The following is an 18,224-nucleotide window of genomic DNA, read 5'->3' as shown; positions in this document are numbered from 1 at the left end:
TGCAGTCACACAGGTGCAGTTAACAGGTATACACAGAGTGGTATATCACACTGCGTGCACTCACGTAGGTAGGTGTATATCACACTGTGTGCACTCATGTAGGTAGGTGTATATCACACTGTGTGCACTCACGTAGGTAGGTAGGTGCACTGAACACAACAGGTAGGTATATGCAGTGATGAGGTGGATGCACTCAACACAAAAGGTAGGTATATGCAGTGATGAGGTGGGTTCACTGAACACAACAGGTAGGTATATGCAGTGATGAGGTGGGTGCACTCAACACAACAGGTAGGTATATGCAGTGATGAGGTGGGTTCACTGAACACAACAGGTAGGTATATGCAGTACTGGGTATTACAATGTGCAGCTGCCTGGCAGTGGCACACACACAGTGTGAATTAGCAAGGCTGTCTATGCAACACAAGTGTCAGTGGGACACAGAAAAAAAAATCACAAGAACAAGATTAGCTTAAAAGAGCTGTTGTGGGGGTGCTATTTTAGCAATAAGTATTCAGCAAGGAGCAAGCTAACAAGCCTACAACAGCCTAACTAATCTTTCCCTATGAGAGTCTGCCAGCAGCTGTCCCTTCTCTACTGCAGGCACACGAGTGAGTGTAATGGCCGGCGGTGCCTGCCTTTTATAAGGGGGGGGGGGGGAGTGGCTCCACGAGGGAGTGTAGCCTGATTAGATACAATGTTCCTGCTGACTGTGATGTAGAGGGTCAAAGATGACCCTAATGGTGCACTATGGGGGCGAACCGAACTTCCGGTAAAGTTCGCCTTACATGGCGCACACGAACCACCGGAAGTTCGCCGGGAACCATTCCCCGGCGAACCGTTCGGCCCATCGCTATTTAAAACATCTTGCGTGTGTATACATCAATCAGGTAGTGTAATCAGTGTACTGCTTCACACTGACAGACCAAACTCACTGAGTAACACACCGCAAACAACTGTTTGTGTAGTGATGGCCGTGCTGGACTGGTGCGCACCATAGCGAGAGTGCAGGCCATGGCAGATTTCAAGCCCATATGGACGTTGGGCTGAGGTAGCTCAATGACAGAACAGTGACTGTTCAGCTGACCGAATTTTGTCTATCCACAATGAAGCAACGACCTTATCTTGGGTGTGCCCCCCAAAACACTCATATAGCCGGCGGTCTTTGCTTCATTGTGATACGCAAGCCCCTTCACCGCGGCAAGGTAACGATCACAAAGGGGAATTGACACATGTATATGCCTTTTGTTTTGTTGTTGCAGCCGCAGTGCAGCCAGAAAAATTAGGCAGGCATGTACATGCACCAGAAAAAAAATTATTGTTTCAGTTAGCGGCCGCTGCTAGCCCGAACCACGAACAATACCACGGGACAGGTGAGCAGCACAAGCACTCTTCGAAGCCTGCTGTGGTTGTTCTTCCGCCTCTTCCACACAAAAAAAAAAAAAAAAACACTCTTCCTCATCTGAATCCTCTTCCCCAGATGACTCTTCCTCCTCCTCCCCCTTCCTCCTCTGTGCTGCCGCAGGTGTTGAGAAAACATCTGGTTCTGCTGATGATTGTTCCCACTCTTCCACCTCTTCCTGTTTACCTGTTCACGCTCCTCCACAGCTTGATCCACCACTCTACGAACGGCACGCTCCAGGAAGAAACCATATGGGATCAAGTCGCTGATGGCGCCTTCACTGCGACTAACCAGGTTTGTCAGTCACCTCCTCAAACGGCCGCATGAGCCTGCAGGCATTTCGCATGAGTGTCCAGTACTTTGGCCAGAACAACCCCAGAGCATGACCTTTCACTGTAGTTGTATAGATACTGGTTGATGGCTGTCTCCTGCTGTAGCAGGTGGTTAAACATCAGGAGCGTTGGATTCCAGTGAGTCGGGCTATCGCAAATCAAGCACCTCACCTGCAAGTTGTTTCTCTCCTGAATATCGGCCAAGCATGCCACGGCTGTGTAGGACCACCTGAAATGCCCACATACCTTCTTGGACTGCTTCAGGACCTCCTGTAAGCCTGGGTACTTAGACACAAATCTTTAAATTACTAGATTCAGCACATGTGCTATGCAGGGTAAATGTGTCAACTTTCCCAAAATCAAAGCCGAAATGAGATTGCTTCCGTTGTCACACTATACGTTGCCGATCTCCAGTTGGTGCGGGGTCAGCCACTAATCCACCTGTTTGGTTAGAGCAGCCAGGAGAGCTGCTCCAGTGTGACTCTTGGCTTTGAGGCAAGACATGTCCAAGATGGCGTGACACCGTCGTACCTGGCATGCAGCATAGGCCCTGGGGAGCTGGGGGTGTGTAGCTGGAGAGGAGATCGCAGCACCAGTAGAGTAGCACTGCCACTCAGCCAAGAAGGAGGAGGATGACGACCGCAAAGAGGCTGTAGCAGGAGGAGTAGGAGAGGAGGTGGCAGCAGGCCTGCCTGAAGCCGTGGAGGTGTCACAACTAGGTCCGCTGGACAGCCACGTACTCCCTGCTTGCCAGCAGTCGCCAGGTTGACCCAATGTACTGTGTAAGTAATGTACCTGCCCTGACAGTGCTTTGCAGACCAGGCATCCATGGTCAGATGGACCCTTGACCCAACGCTCTGTGCCAGAGATGACACCACTTGCCTTTCAACTTCATGGTACAGTTTGGGTATCGCCTTTTTAGAGAAATAATTGCGGCCTGGTATCTTCCACTGCGATGTCCCATTCGCCACAAATTTTCAGAAGGCCTCAGAGTCCACCAGCTGGTATAGTAACAGCTGGCAGACTAACAGTTCCGCCAAGCCAGCTGTCAGATGCCGGGCAAGGGGGTGACTGGCAGACATTGGCTTCTTCCTTTCAAAGATTTCTTTGAAGGACACCTGGCTGCTGCTGTGGGCAGAGGAGCAGGAACCACTCAAGGTGAAAGGCGGAGTGGAGGAGGGTGGCTGTGAAGTTGCAGGGGAGAAAGCGGCTGAAGATAATGCACCTGAAGGAGGAAGAGGAGAAGGAGGGTGGCTTTGCTTTTGCTCAGGTGGTCTTCCCATTGCAGTTTGTGCTTTTTGGTCTTGTGCCTTCGTAAGGCAGTTGTCCCTACGCAGGTCTTGGTCTTTCCACGGCTCAATTTTTGGTGGCAGAGAGTACAGATGGCATTGCTCTCATCTGACATAAAAAAAAATTTCCACACCGCTGAGCCCTGGAACGATGGCACTTTGATGGTGGCGTCAGCAGTTGAAGTTGAAGGGCATGTTGGCTGGCTGTCCATAGGTGGCGATACATGCGGCCAGACACTGCCAGCTGTTTCTGACGATGAGCTCCCCCTGCTTCTTTCAGCAACTCGTCTGCTCCTACTTCTCTCTGACTCCCCCTCTGAACTGTCCCCCTGGTCATCATGTCTACTAGGATCCCACGTGGCATCCATGGCAGTATCATCATCATGGTAATCATCCTCCACAGCTTCGCTTTTATCAGACACCTTATAAACTGGACCAACAGCAGGTACTTCATCCTCCTCCTCACACCTTACGTCCATAGTGCCGCCTAACTCACACATATGAGGTGATGTAACTTGCTTAGCGCCTTCATCTTATTGTAACAATAATGGCTGTGAATTAGTTAATTCCCCACCAAATAACTCCTGCGAAGTGTCAAATGGAGCGGATGTGGTGCTTGTACTAGCGCTAGTGGCTGCGGAAGACGAGGTGTTCTGTGTTAAATAGTCAACTACGTCCTGACAAACTTGGGATTGGATGGCACGTGCCTTCTTCTGAGCACTGTACTTTGGTCCAGGGCCGCACGAAATCACGTCAGCACGACCTCGAACAGAGTGACCTGCCTCTGGCTCTGCCTGTTGTTTTGTCCATATCGGGGGGAGGGGCGATGAAGTGAAAGGTAAGAACTGAATTGACTAATACAATGTGCAGTCACACAGGTGCATTGAAAGGTATGCAGTGACAGGTATTACAATACAATGTGCAGCTGTCACACAGGTGCAGTGAACAGGTATGCACGGTCTGGTATTACAAATGTGCAGCTGTCACACACAGGTACAGTGAACAGTTATGCAGTGACTGGTATATAAAACTTTGTGCTGTCATGCAGGTGCAGTGAACAGGTATGCAGTGACTGGTATCAATACAATGTGCAGCTGTCACACACACAGGTGTAGTTCAAAGGCATGCACGGACTGGTATATAAAAGAGCATGTGGTCACACAGGTGCAGTTAGCAGGTATGCAGTGACTGGTATATAAAACAGCGTGCGGTCACACAGGTGCAGTGAAAGGTATGCACGGACTGGTATTATTTACAATACAATGTGCAGCTGTCACACACACACAGGTGCAGTTCAAAGGTATGCACGGACTGGTATATAAAAGAGCGTGCGGTCACATAGGTGCAGTGAAAGGTATGCAGTGACTGGTATCAAAACAATGTGCAGCTGTCACACACAAAAGGTGCAGTGAACAGGTATGAAGTGACTGGTATATAAAACTGCGTGCTGTCACACAGGTGCAGTGAAAGGTATGCAGTGACTGCTATCAATACAATGTGCAGCTGTCACATATACAGGACAAGTGAACAGGTATGCATGGACTGGTATCAATACAATGTGCAGCTGTCACACACAGGTGCAGTGAAAAGTATGCAGTGACTGGTATCAATACAATGTGCAGCTGTCACACACACAGGTGCAGTGAAAGGTATGCAGTGACTGGTATCAATATAATGTGCAGCTGTCACACACACAGGTGCAGTGAACAAGTATGCACGAACTGGTATTACAAATGTGCAGCTGTCAGACACACAGGTACACTGAACAGGTATGCAGCGACTGGTATATAAAACTGCATGCTGTCACGCAGGTGCAGTGAACATGAACAGGTATGCATGGACTGGTATTACAAATGTGCAGCTGTCACACACAGTGAAAATGTAGGCACTGAATGTGCTGGGCCTGGCACAGTATAGCAATTAGCAAGGGCCAGCTGCGACTGACAGATCACAAGAACATTAAGGGCTTGATTCACAAAAGAGTGCTAACTGATAGCACGGCCGTTTTTGCGCTAATTTTTATGTCTTGCGCAATCGTGAATTTTTATGTGCAATTGATATCGGTTTCGTGCAAAAATGCGCGTTTTCGCTCGAAACCATTATCGTTTCACGCCAAAAGGCTATGCTATCAGTTAGCATTCTTTTGTGAATCAAGCCCTAGCTCTCAAAAGAGCTGTTTTGGGGTGCTTTTTAGCAATAAGTATCAGCAAGGAGCAAGCTAACAAGCCTAACAGCCTAACTAAGCTTTCCCTAATCTCTGCAGCAACCTCTCTCCCTTCTCTCACTAACAACGCAGCACACAGAGTGAGGAAATGGCTGACGCTGCTGCCTTTTATAAAGGTGGGGGGCTCCAGGAGGGAGTGTAGCCTGATTGGCTTCCATGTGTCTGCTGACTGTGATGTAGAGAGTCAAAGTTTAGCCCAATGATGTAGTATAGGGGGCGGGTCGAAATCGCATAAAGTTCGCGATCGATCGCAGACCACCGATGTTCACACAAATATGTATGCATGCGAACCGTTCGGGCCATCTCTAGTGCCAGGATGAAAGTTTCCACATCCACATGCGCCCGATAGAATCGCAAGCGCCTGGGGGCTTGTGCCTGCTGTGCAATGCGACAATTTGCATCTCCGCAAACCATGACATCTGTGATTGTATGGGGCGCCTGCAGAGACTTTTAATGATTGCCGCTAATTGGGCGCCTCCCCAATATCGCAGCTTTACTTTGGGGGGGGGGGGAATGGAAATTAAGGGTTAGGAGAAGGGGTAGGTAGGGTTAGATATCCCCGGGGAGGGGGGTCTTAGGGTTAGGCACCACTGGGGGGGGGGTCTTAGGTTTAGGCACCACCAGGGGGATTTTAGGGTTAGGCATCAACGGGGAGGTGGGGGGGGTTCTTAGGGTTAGGCACCACCGGGGGGGTTTTTAGGGTTAGGTACCAATATTCTACTAGTGGCAATCCCCTGCACCCTTTTTTCCAGGTGCCTTAATTTCATGTATGCTCTCCAGCTTACTGAGCAGGCACAGTTGTACTTGCACAGGCTGCCCATGGGGTTGAAGATGAGCGCATCCCATGTCGGTAATCTTTGGAGTGTTCGTGCTTGGCAATGGGGGACCAGAGGATTATGATCCAGAGGCTTCCCTGTCCTTACATAAGCATTTGATTTTGTACCCGAGCTTTAAATATCTTCTAATAAGTTTCCAAAGTATCATACAAAAATGCAAGCCAAAAATGAATTCATTATACAGTATATAGAGTAATAAATGTATTGTGGTCTGCTGATCATACCTCCAAAAATACAGCCTCTCCAGGTTCGTCCTGTAAACAACAGATAGGGGTCAAAAGTAATGTGAGCATTTAGGGGGGCTCCTCCGATAATCACACTGATCCCATATCCCAGCTGCGTGCACTCCAAAGCTGCTCTCTGATTCAGAAACAAGAAGCAAGAACATTAGCATTTCTCAGGAGGTTCACTTCACTATACATCATCTTTAGACCCGTTTGCCTGTTAATTTGGTTTCTGAGAAATGAAAATCAAAACTGTTATGCTGGCCACTAAGGTTCCCAATCTTGTTTGTCCAATCTTACCATTTCTATGTAATAGTGCCTAATATCCAATTCATAGATTCACTATATTTACCCTTCTACTACTGTACATAGATTTAGTAAGATTGGGGGAAAAAAAAAAAAAGATTGGATCAACAGTGGCCAGCATTAGACAGCAATCTTACCTACTTAAAGGCTCCCGATCCCACAGCCCAGGTCAGGCTCTCATGCCACTTGTAAAATGGCTGCCGGAGCTGGCCGCGGCTGCGCAGTCCGCATAGGTGCTAGTGTGGCTGCGCAGCTCTAGGGCCTCCCCCCCCCCCCCCGATCCACGCTACAGGCTGTCTCCTGTGTGTGGATCGGGGGTGCCATAGAGCTGCGCAGCCGCACTAGCACCTATGCGAACTGCGCAGCTCCGGCGGCCATTTTACAGGCGGCATGAGAGCCCGACCCGGGCTGTGGGGTCAGGAGCTGGCCCAGGGGGCTATTGAGCAGCGGGGACCCGGCAGAACTACACGGAGGGCGTGGATGGCGTTCAAATTTTCTGCAGGTACTTAGCTTTTTTTTTGTAATCTCGCCTCATAAGTCCTTTAAAGAGGATCTGTAACGTCAAAAGATCCCCTGGGGGGTACTCACCTCGGGTGGGGGAAGCCTCCGGATCCTAATGAGGCTTCCCACGCCATCCTCTGTCCCACGGGGGTCTCGCTGCAGCCCTCCGTGAATGATGACGTCAATATTTACCTTCCCAGCTCCTGCACAGGCGCTCTGACGGCTGACGGCTCCGAAGTAGGCGGAAATACCCGATCGCCGTCGGGTCTGCTCTACTGCGCAGGCGCAAGTTTCCGCCTGCGCAGTAGAGCGGACCCGACTGAGATCGGGTATTTCCGTGTAGTTCGGAGCTGAAAGCAGCCACAGCACCCCCGCTGGAGCCAGCAAAGGTAAATATTGAACTGACAGTCGGGTCTGTCGCCGGCTGTTCGGAGGGCTGCAGCGAGACCCCCGTGGGACAGAGGACGGCGTGGGAAGCCTCATTATGATCCGGAGGCTTCCCCCACCCGAGGCGAGTACCCCCCAGGGGATCTTTTTGATGTTACAGAGTCTCTTTAAGGCTCAAACGTGTTTCTAGCACCATTTAGTGGCAAAAAGTTAAATTACACCACAGATTTTTTTTTTTATTAAATTTTTTTTTATTTATAGTAGCATTGCTTATTTTAAAACTATAGGGTATGGAATTGAAGAAATGGCGTATTTTGTTCTTTTGTGTGTGTGTGTGTGTGTGTGTGTGTGTGTATTTACCTATAAAATGCATAGAAAATAAAGTAATTACTGAAAACAAGTATCACTCACAAAAAGCTTAATTTGTGGCAACCCCCCCCCCCCCCCCCCCCAAGATGTTGATCATTTACGTGTGATGAGAGTAGTGATAAAGTTCTTGGCAAATGAATGGGAGGAGCGCTGACAGGGGAAAATTGCTTCCATCCTCAAGGTGAAAACAAATGCAGGCTGAAGTGGTTAAAGTAGGCATAAATATGTTAAAAGGAGTATTCCGAGTAGTCTCATTTAACATTTGTAGTCTATACCGGTTAACGTATTTTTGACTTTCAAACATTATAAGTAGCACAATTCTGAATAGTTGATAGACCCTGTCTTCATTTTCAGAATTCAGACTTATGCCTGCAAATTAGCCTGAGAGATAATTAGGGGCACAGATATCTTGATTGACCATTCCAAAAGTCAGCTTGATGAACTCTGCCTTGGAGACTGTGCCATGTTTTTTTTTTCAACATTGAGCTTTATTGAGGTAATATACAGGGTGGTACATTCTCATTCCAGAATTTTGGTACAAAGCTCAACATAAAAACATTAAAAAATAAACAGTAACATGTATATGGGTGAACAAACAGTATTGTGGAAACGCGCCATATAAAGAGTATTATTAAGCAATCTGGGCATATAGTATGTTGTAGTATCAGGTTATTGACAAGTTACCAACGCTCATCATTATCACTCAGTATCACTTGAGTCTGCCCGAGCACAAGAGACCACATCACGTAAGCGGTGTTCTTCTGGAGTTAATCCAGGTGGACCAAGTGGCATTAAATTTAGCAATTGTGCCCCTACGCTGCGCAACCGCCTTTCTTAGGGGTAGGACCAAGTTGACTGCCCTAATCCATTCGCCACAGGAGGGAACATTGGCAGTAATCCAGTACTTAGTAGTTTACGACCCAAATGTAGGACAGTTAATAGCAAAAGTTTTGCATATTTATCAGAGAAGGTATCTGGTAATATGCTTAATAGGCATAGTTGGGGGGTACATTCTACTGGACAGCCCATATGATCATGCATAAATTTAATAATTTGTTGCCAGTATGTGTTGACATTAGGGCAGGACCACATCATATGAAAAAAAGTGCCCGGGGACACTATACATTTGGGGCAGTGGGGTGAGTAGTTCATTCTGAATTTGGCAAGACGAACTAGGGTGAGATAAGCTCTATGCAATACATAAAGATATTGTAGACGGTCAGGTTTGTGGGGCGAGATTTGAGTGACCTTTTCTAGAGTTTCATCCCAGTCGTCAGCAGAAATGTTACCTATGTCAGCTTCCCAAAGCAGTTTGCACTTGTGGGCCTTAAGTTGGGCAGAAGGTAGTATAAGGGAGTGATAAAATGCAGAGATAAGCTGTTTGGGGGAAGGGCCTAGCAATATTTTGAGGATGCCAGAGTTTTCAGGGGAGGCAGGGATATCATCATATTGGGTGAATAAGGCGTGCTTAAGTTGTAAGTATTTATAAAATGCAGTGGCGGGTAAATTATAGTCAATGACCAATTGGGAGAATGATTTAATAGAGTTACTTTGTATAATATTATGTAGGTACAGGACTCCCCTCTTGATCCAGAAACTGTGGTCCTCAAGTTTCCCAAATTCCGGTAATCTGGCATTTTCCCACAGTGGGATTTGTGTAGTGGGACCGGTGACAGTTAAAAGTTTATGAGCGTATGACCATACCTTGATTAGTTGTTGCAGTGTAATGGGTAGCAATCTAAAGTGGGCTATGCCCCTCGTCCCTTTCAGTAGGTTGTATAGAGGATCTGTGTAGGTATATGGAAGGCAGGAGAATAATAATGTCTGCAGCATTGGTTTGCCCTCTCGTAGTCCATCATAAAGATGAGAGAGTTGGGCAGAGATATAGTAGGAATAGCAGTTAGGAAGAGCAATGCCACCCACATCTTCTGGACTTTGAAGGGTTGAGAGAGCCAGCCTATGGTGTTGTCCAGACCATATAAATTGAGTAATCTGGGCGTTTAATTTTGTGAAGACGTCAGGGGCAAGGTATATGGGAGAATGCCAGGTCACATAAAGAATCTTGGGCAAGATTATCATTTTAAAAAGATTAGCTCTACCCACTACACTAAGAGGTAACTTTTCCCATGCTCTAAGCTTACCCGCAACTGTACCTAGTAGAGGCCCTAAGTTAAGTGTTACAAATTCCTGCGGGGATCGTGCTATTATTATACCTAGATACGTAAATGAACTAACCCACATAAGAGGGGATTGTAAGTGACTCTCCAGGGGGGGGGGGGGAAACATCAATAGGCAGTAATACAGACTTGGACCAGTTTATCTTTAGACCTGCAAATGTGCCAAACTCGTCAATTGTGGACAAAGCAGCCTCCATTGACTCTCCAGGGTCAGCCAAGTATAACAACATGTCATCAGCATATAGGCTTATTTTTTCATGTAACTCCCCTTTGATCCAGCCTCGAATTCCAGGGTGGGAACGTATTTTAGAAGCTAGTGGTTCTAATGCTAAATCAAAAAGCAGGGGGGATAGAGGGCATCCCTGTCTGGTTCCACGTTGCAAAGTAAAGGAGGATGAGAGCCAGCCACACTTTGACCCTAGCTACTGGATTAGTATAGAGTATATGGACCCAGTTAAGGAATTTCGGCCCAAATCCCATTCTACGTAAAGTGGCAAATAGGAAGTCCCATTCAATTGTATCGAACGCCTTAGCGGCATCGAGGGATAGCAACACACGTGTACCAATATTATCATGGGGCGCCTGTAGATTGGCATATAGACGTCGTAAGTTAATGGCAGCAGAACGACCCGGTATAAAGCCAGCTTGATCTCGGTGTACCAATAACGTAATTACTTTGTTGAGCCTGCGGGCAAGTATTTTAGCTAAGACTTAAGTGTCCGTCTGTATCAAGGAAATGGGTCTGTAGGAGCTACACTCTGTGGCATCTTTGCCAGGTTTGAGGATTAGAGATATAATTGCTTCTCTCATAGAGTAAGGAAGTTCTATGTCTGAAACGTTTCGGAAGAGTTTTAATAAGAGAGGGGCCATGTCATTGGCAAATGTTTTATATAGTTCTGAGGGAAACCCATCAGAGCCTGGGGCTTTCGAGGCTGGAAATGCGGCAATGGCATCGCATATTTCCTCTGTAGAGATAGGTTCGTCTAATTTGAGAGATTGTAATTCAGATAAAGTGGGCAAGTCTATGTTTTCCAGATAAGCATCTAACTCTGGAGAGGTTTTGGAAGTCTGCTTGGTATACAAAGCCCAGTAGAAGTCATAGAACTGATCCAGAATACCCATAGGGTCTGTACAAGGCACCCCATTAGCATCTAATATAGATGATATTACCTGTGGAGCTTCCCTTTGTCTGGCAATTTTAGCTAGTAAAGCACCACACTGATCACCCGTTTCATACCATTGTTGTCTGAAGGAGAGAGATTTTTGATAAGCTTTATCCGTAAGGAATTGCTCATATTCACGTAGTTTAGTTCTGTATGTAAGTTCGGATTCAGAGTTGGGGAACCTGTTGTATAAACCTTCTGCAGCTTTAAAACGTATATGGAGTTGTTGCTCTGCACGTGCGGAGGCATTTTTGATACGTTTTGTTTCTGTACGAAAAAGTGTTTTAAGGTGCACTTTGGCCGTACTCCATGCAGAAACAAACTGAGTTTCTTCACCCTGTTTTTTAATAAATGATTGCAAACTCTGCATAATAGGTGTATTCTCTGCGATCTTGGAAAGCCAAAAAGTATTGAGTTTCCATAGGTCAGATTTAGGGGAAAAGCCATTGGAATGAAGCTCTGCATGGAGAATGGTCAGAAAGCACAGATGGTAAGTATTCAATACATTCGCAGTTGGGGAGCAGCACCTCACTTGCAATAATATAATCCAAGCGTGATCTAGAGTGGTGAGAAGCAGAGTAACATGAAAACATAGGTAGTGTAGGGAATTTGTAGTGCCAGGCATCATATAGAGAGAGTACTTGGAGCATTCTGTTCAATTTAGTAGGGGCAGAGGACTGAGAAGATATAGGCAGTTTATCACTATGAGGATATAGCACATACTTAAAGTCACCTAGCCACACTACAGGGAGATGTGGGTTTCTGGCGATATAGTTTAATGCTTTCTGTATTACCATATAAGCAAAGGGTGGAGGAATATAGATTGCAATTATTATTATTGGTTGATTGTTTATTAGGCAATGCAGAAAAACGTAGCGGCCCTGTGGGTCCATTTCCTTATTTAGGGGTGCAAAGTGAACTCGTCTGGTAATAAGTAGGGATACACCACGAGATTTAGAGTTATAGGTGGAATTAAAATACCATCCGATCCACGGTCTATTTAAGGATCGTAGTGTCGTGTCATCAAGGTGGGTTTCCTGGAGAGCCACTACATCTACATTTCACTTTTTAATATAGTTTAAGACAACCGCACGTTTTATCTTATCCCCTAAGCCTCTGACATTCCAGGTTAAAAAAGAGATTGCTTGATTAGCCATACTTCTTATGGAGCATCATTATTTGTATAGGTATAATATATCTGGTGTCGACGGTGGTCTCAGTGCGCATATCCACATTTGTTCTCATATGAAGGATAAAGAAAATAAAACTTAATAACAATTATAACCCAGCTCCTGGCCTTTAAAACTAGGCTGGAGCATTGTCCCGATTGTACACCTGCTGATCAGTACCACTGCAGACTGAGGCCCGCTGAAAATTCTCCAGCAGGTCGCAGCCCAGCAATAAAGCGGCAGTGGTAACGTGACCCACAGCTGGGGGAGAAGGTAGAGAATCAAAATGAACATAAGAGTGAAGAAAAATAGGGGGAAAGCTCCCGCTTCAGCAATTAAACAGTAACATTTATATTGACCCATTTAGCACTGAGCCTACTATACAGTTTTGCCAAGTTAAATACAGTGAGAATAACATAACCATTAGCAACCGTGCAAGCTTTGGCCCGAATTGTTATGATATGTTTAATATACTCCCATAGATGGTGAAGCATACAGTTCCAGGCTTGTTTCTTGCTGGGGGGGTACCAGAGTATAATGTAAGGGTTTGTGATTAAAAAAGGGGCCATCAGCGGAACAAAGTTTATGTCCTCGGATGTAGATGGGGGGCCGGGTACATTATAGCATAGTGTCAGCAATATAGGGGGTCATGGTAACAGCGGAAATAATATAGCGGTATTCAGCTATGTCAGCAATAGAAAGCGTATGGTCGGCGAGCAGTTCTGTGCCTGAGGTGGAGGGAGTTTTTCGTTTATTCATCCAGGAATCAGCTTCCAGTGGGGAGGCAAAAAAGAGAGTCTTACCCTCGTCAATGACCCTCAAGCGAGCTGGGAACAGCATAGCATATTGTAAATCAAGAGCTTTCAGCTTACGCTTCACCGCCTGGAAACCCGCACGCTGTTTTTGTGTTTCTACACCAAAGTCTGGGAAGATTAATATGGTAGTGTTGTCAATCTGGATGTTACCTTTCTCTCTTGAGAGGCGTAGTGCCGCGTCACGGTCTTGGAAGTGGAGGATCTTTGCAATAAAGGTGCGTGGTGGGGCCCCCGGTGGTCCGGCTTTCGCCGGCATCCGGTGTGCTCGCTCTACCGAGAAGGTTGTAGTGAAGGCCTCTCTGCCAAAATGATCTATGAGTAATTGTTCCAGGAAGCGTTCAGGGTTGTCTCCCTCCGCTCTTTCAGGAAGGCCGACCAGCCTAATACTGTTGCGTCGCAGCCGGTTCTCCATGTCCTCCTGTCGGTTAACCATCGAGCATACCTGCGTTTGCATAGATTGCATGTCACGCGGTATGTGTCTCGTGTCGTCTTCGAGTTGTGAGATTCTTTGCTCCGCGGATGTGCCCCGCTCCCTGAGGTTGCTTAAGTCAGCTCTGACCAGATGGATGTCCTTAACCTCCTCCAGCTTAATAGTGAAAGTGGCGGTGAGTGAGGCTTGCATGGCAGACAGAGCTTCTAGGATGCGAGCGGTTTCCGGGTTTACTGAATCTCCGTCTTCTTGTTGATCGCCATCTTGGGCGCCATCTTGGGCCTGCGTGCGAAATCTGTCTATCGGGCCTGTGGTCTTGTCTTTCTCCTTGTCTCTTATCTTTGGACCCATTTTAACAGCGGAGAAGTTCAGTAGGCTGGTGATGGAGTTTGTGGGGTTGTATGTGCTCTGGGAAGCAAGGATGAGGAAGGATTATGTTAGCCGAAGCGGGAGCTCACCAACCGTGTGTCTGCTCACATGTCCGTCCTGGCCACACCCCGACTGTGCCATGTTTTACACTGAAGGTTGTATGGCAGTGAACGACTGTCCATTCAGATCAACGGACAGCCGTCGATATGATCGCTTACCGTTTTCGCAAGTGGTGCATTTTGATCCAAATTTTCCCCACCCAATGCTTAGCCGATCCTGAACGCAACAGGTTGCTGCCATGACAGTTTACCATAGCGCTTCTGTTTCCCCAAGCAGGGGTAAAAAAAACTGCACGCCAGGAAGCATTTAGAACAAGAATGATTAATGATTAGCTTGCACATGCTAAAAGAATTACCATAAAATGCCTGAATGCCTAAAAAAAAAGTATTCCAGACTTGCATATCACTTTACCAGCTGCAGTTTAAAATTGTCGCCTGTCCATTAATTGCACCCTTGAAAGACACTTGTGGTCAACAAATGCATATTTCAGCCTTGTGTGTATAAAAGGCTTTAGTAATTACTAGGACTATGGACTCTATAGGAGTGGTGACATCCTACAAACATAACATTTGAAAAATGTGGGGGGAAAAAAAAGTCAAAACACTAGATACAAGCTTGGACAACAACATTCCCTTATAAAGAAACAATGCCATCTAGTGGAAAAAAACAAAATACCATACTGAACAAAGTGTTAAAGTTTACTGAGCACCTGGCTGCTCCTAAGTGCTGAAACCTTAAACAAATCTGCCCATAAGGGAGGCTTGTTAATTGAGTGCATTTTTGGTGGGCCAACAGGCATTTACTTCCCTATGGGGTGCTGCTCTGTAGCCACCTGCTCTATATAGAAGCCTTCATCTTCTGTGTCCCTTTGCCGTGGTGATGTCTTGTGTCCCTGGCCACACGCAATACATGCCTGGAGTCAGGAGATGCAATGAAATCAACGGGGACTACATCTACTGGCATGCACGGCCTGCGGCCAGACAGACAGGACATCACCGCAAGAACTTCAACCTGTGGTTTAGAGCACAGAGCGCCTTGAAGGTGCTCATAATGTGTTTGACTTCTTCGTGAGGGCACTTGTATTAAATCTAAAGAAGCAGTGCTTTTGTGCCATCTACAACAAACTTTGAACTACAGAGTCAGTAGCTGTGTTGAAAATGAGCAAATACCTTTTAAAATGTTTTTGAAGATTTTATATTTTCTGGGTAATTATTTTAAATAACACAGCAATATGTCAGTATGGCAGCCTCACCTCTTGGCTTTCAGACATTACTCCCCCCCCCTTCCAGAACCTGTATGAGCCAAAACCAATTCCGGGTACAACCTTCCATTTGAACTTGGCGAAAAAATTATTCAGTATTGATCAGGCCAGATCTACAAAACAAATCCAGAAACAGGAATTTTGGGCGGTCGTGCTCATGAGCGAAAGTACTAAAGGCACTTGTATTGACCAGAGGAAGTGGGCTAAGGCCCGTTAAACTACTCATCTGTAATACATTATTGTAGTGTTCCTATCATCATGGGCGCCTCCACCAGTGTTTTTATTGTAGTCCATACCCCCAAGGGGTTTTTCAGTCCTGTGGACCTTGTATCCCTCACAACTAAATAAAGAGGGCAACGATCAGCATCTGCACCTACAGACCTGGGATACAAAGCGGGGGGCAGTTATATTCCCGCAGGCTCAGACAGTGGTTGCAACGTTTGTGAGTATATTACTTATTTTGTAGTATATACAGGCGCTGATCCAAACTTTATCTCATGTGTATGTTCCACCAGCTGCTCAGGATAAACCACATCCACATGTTCCCTGATGACGGCGCAGGGCCAAAACCGGTAGGAACTGGAGACTGGGCAACTTATATGAGATCGTTTTTTTGGATTTTAAATGTGTACTGGGTTACACTATAAGCTTTTAACTACTAAGGGTCCCTGTCAAAAGGACCCTGGAAGTAGGTCATTGTATATGTGATGTAGATTCAGCTTCTAATAAATGTTTATGTGATTCTTGGATGGAGAAGTGACCTTTCTCAATTTATTTCTGGTGATGGTCACTGTGGAAATATGCTTTTGAGCACTGTGGGGTTACTGCAGATGCCGATTTGAGTACCAAGCGCTGTGGATTTGTATGCAGTATATTACTTATGTACGTGTGTCTTTATCTCTTTGTTCAACAATACTGCACCATTGGGCTCCGGTAATATAATATTTATAAGAATGCTCATCCTTTTAACCTGCCAATATGCATCGTTTAGCAATAAAAATGCAGACATTGTGTATAGTGCTGCAATTTACTTAGTGCTGGAGGCTACATATTGCAATTTCTGAACAATCAACCTTATAAGCATAAATGTAGCTACTTTAAACGTGACATACCATAACATCTGTATTGCCAATACATTCAAATGAATAATGCACTCCATGTTCCGTCATTTCTTTTATCACCTCCTGGATGGCCTTACTGGAATCATCAGGATTAATGCAATCCGTGGCCCCAAACATTTTTGCCTTTTCAAACTTGCTGCTGTTTGTGTCTATGGCAATAATTCTTGCAGCTCCAGACATTTTGCAGCCAATAATGGCCGACAATCCAATAGCGCCCAGTCCAAATACAGCACAAGTAGTACCGGGCTCCACCTGTTTGATCACAATGCACTGTTATCGGACAGATGTAAATACCTAAGATCCCTAACACAGGTCCTGATACTGCAAACAATGCTAACAATCGGGAATCGGGAAGGAATTTTTTCCCTTTTGGGACTAATTGGACCATGCCTTGTAAGGGTTTTTCACCTTCCTCTGGATCAACAGGGCTATGTGAGGGAGCAGGCTGGTGTTGTACTTTGTGCTCTGGTTGAACTCGATGGACGTATGTCTTTTTTCAACCCAAATAACTATGTAACTATGTCTTACGCGCCAGAAAATACAGTGTGTAACTATGTAACAATCTGGGCATTAAGAAATTACTGTAAAAAAAAAAGTGTCCCTAAACTTAACTTTAACACCCCCCCCCCCCCCCCATAGTGGTCCCTAACATTAAGGCTCGTGCCCCCTATTAGTAGCCGCAGTTTGCATAGCAGGCTCCCATATTTGTTGCGCTCCTTTTAGCTGTTCCAACAAATGGGGCTGTCCAACCTAGCTCTCCTGAAAAGTAAATAGAAGGAAGAACACTTTGATCTGTATGTGCATAGACTTCTAATAGTAGCATCCTGTAGTACTGCTCTCCCCTGGAAGCTGAATGGACCAGATTCCACTTCACAATGACATGGCCACTCTCTAGACTTAATATATACAACTATATCCCTTAAACTGAAAATAAGGACATGAGACTATTAGAAAGTTCTATTTACCATCACGTATACTATTAATTATCGTATATGTTTCTTTTCAGTTTATGTTTTAAAGGGAATTTGAGGTAAGATATATAGGTTGCCTTATTTATTTCCTTTTAAATTATACCAGCTGCCTGGCAGTCCTGCTGATCTCTTTGACTGCAGTAGTCTGAATCACACACCTGAAATAAGCATGCAGCTAGTCAGATTTAAGAGAGAGCGCCTGATCTGCAAGCTTGTTCAGGGTCTACGCCTAAGAGTGTTAGAGTTTCGATAATGAGAAACAAAGGCGCAAAAAGAGTAAAATGCATTAAAAAACTGTTTAAAAATGGAGGTAGTGGTGGACTTACCTTCTCGTAAAAGACTCAGTCGACTTGCAGTAAAAAAAAATATTTAATTGTATGCTCTTCAACTATCTGAGTCCTTTACGGGGAGGTAAGTCCACCACTACCACCCTTTAAAAAATGTTTTTCATGTATTTTACTCTATTTTGGCGCCTCTGTTTCCGATTATCGAAATACTAGTAGACCACCCTTGGTGGAGGGGTATTTCTCATCATCTACAGAGAGCAACATCTTAAAGGGGAACTGAAGAGAGAGGTATATGGAGGCTGCCATGTTTATTTCCTTTTAAGCAATACCAGTTGCCTGGCAGCCCTGCTGATCCTCTGCCTCTAATAATATTAGCCATAGCCCCTGAACAAGCATGCAGCAGATCAGGTGTTTCAGACTTTTAAGTCAGATCTGACAAGACTAGCTGCATGCTTGTTTCTGGTGTTATTCAGATACTACTGCAGAGAAATAGACCAGCAGGGCTGCCAGGCAACTGGTATTGATAAAAGG

General features: G+C 45.7%; 1 protein-coding gene across 2 annotated transcripts in view; it reads right to left on the bottom strand.

Annotated features, from left to right (window-relative positions):
- LOC137547336 (alcohol dehydrogenase 1-like) overlaps window positions 1–18,224 on the bottom strand; it is a 39,118-nt gene that overhangs the window by 9,485 nt on the left and 11,409 nt on the right. For both annotated transcript variants that reach the window (XM_068270818.1, XM_068270828.1), the window contains exons 6-7: window positions 16,427–16,689; window positions 6,308–6,443 (exon numbers count right to left, since the gene is read on the bottom strand). In XM_068270818.1, coding sequence (XP_068126919.1) covers window positions 6,308–6,443; window positions 16,427–16,689 — 399 coding nt within the window. The remainder of the gene's footprint in view (window positions 1–6,307; window positions 6,444–16,426; window positions 16,690–18,224) is intronic.

The sequence above is a fragment of the Hyperolius riggenbachi genome, chromosome 1, assembly GCF_040937935.1.
Source record: "Hyperolius riggenbachi isolate aHypRig1 chromosome 1, aHypRig1.pri, whole genome shotgun sequence".
NCBI classification, from domain to species: Eukaryota; Metazoa; Chordata; class Amphibia; order Anura; family Hyperoliidae; genus Hyperolius; species Hyperolius riggenbachi.
This window is presented reverse-complemented; position numbering and strand designations above follow the sequence as displayed.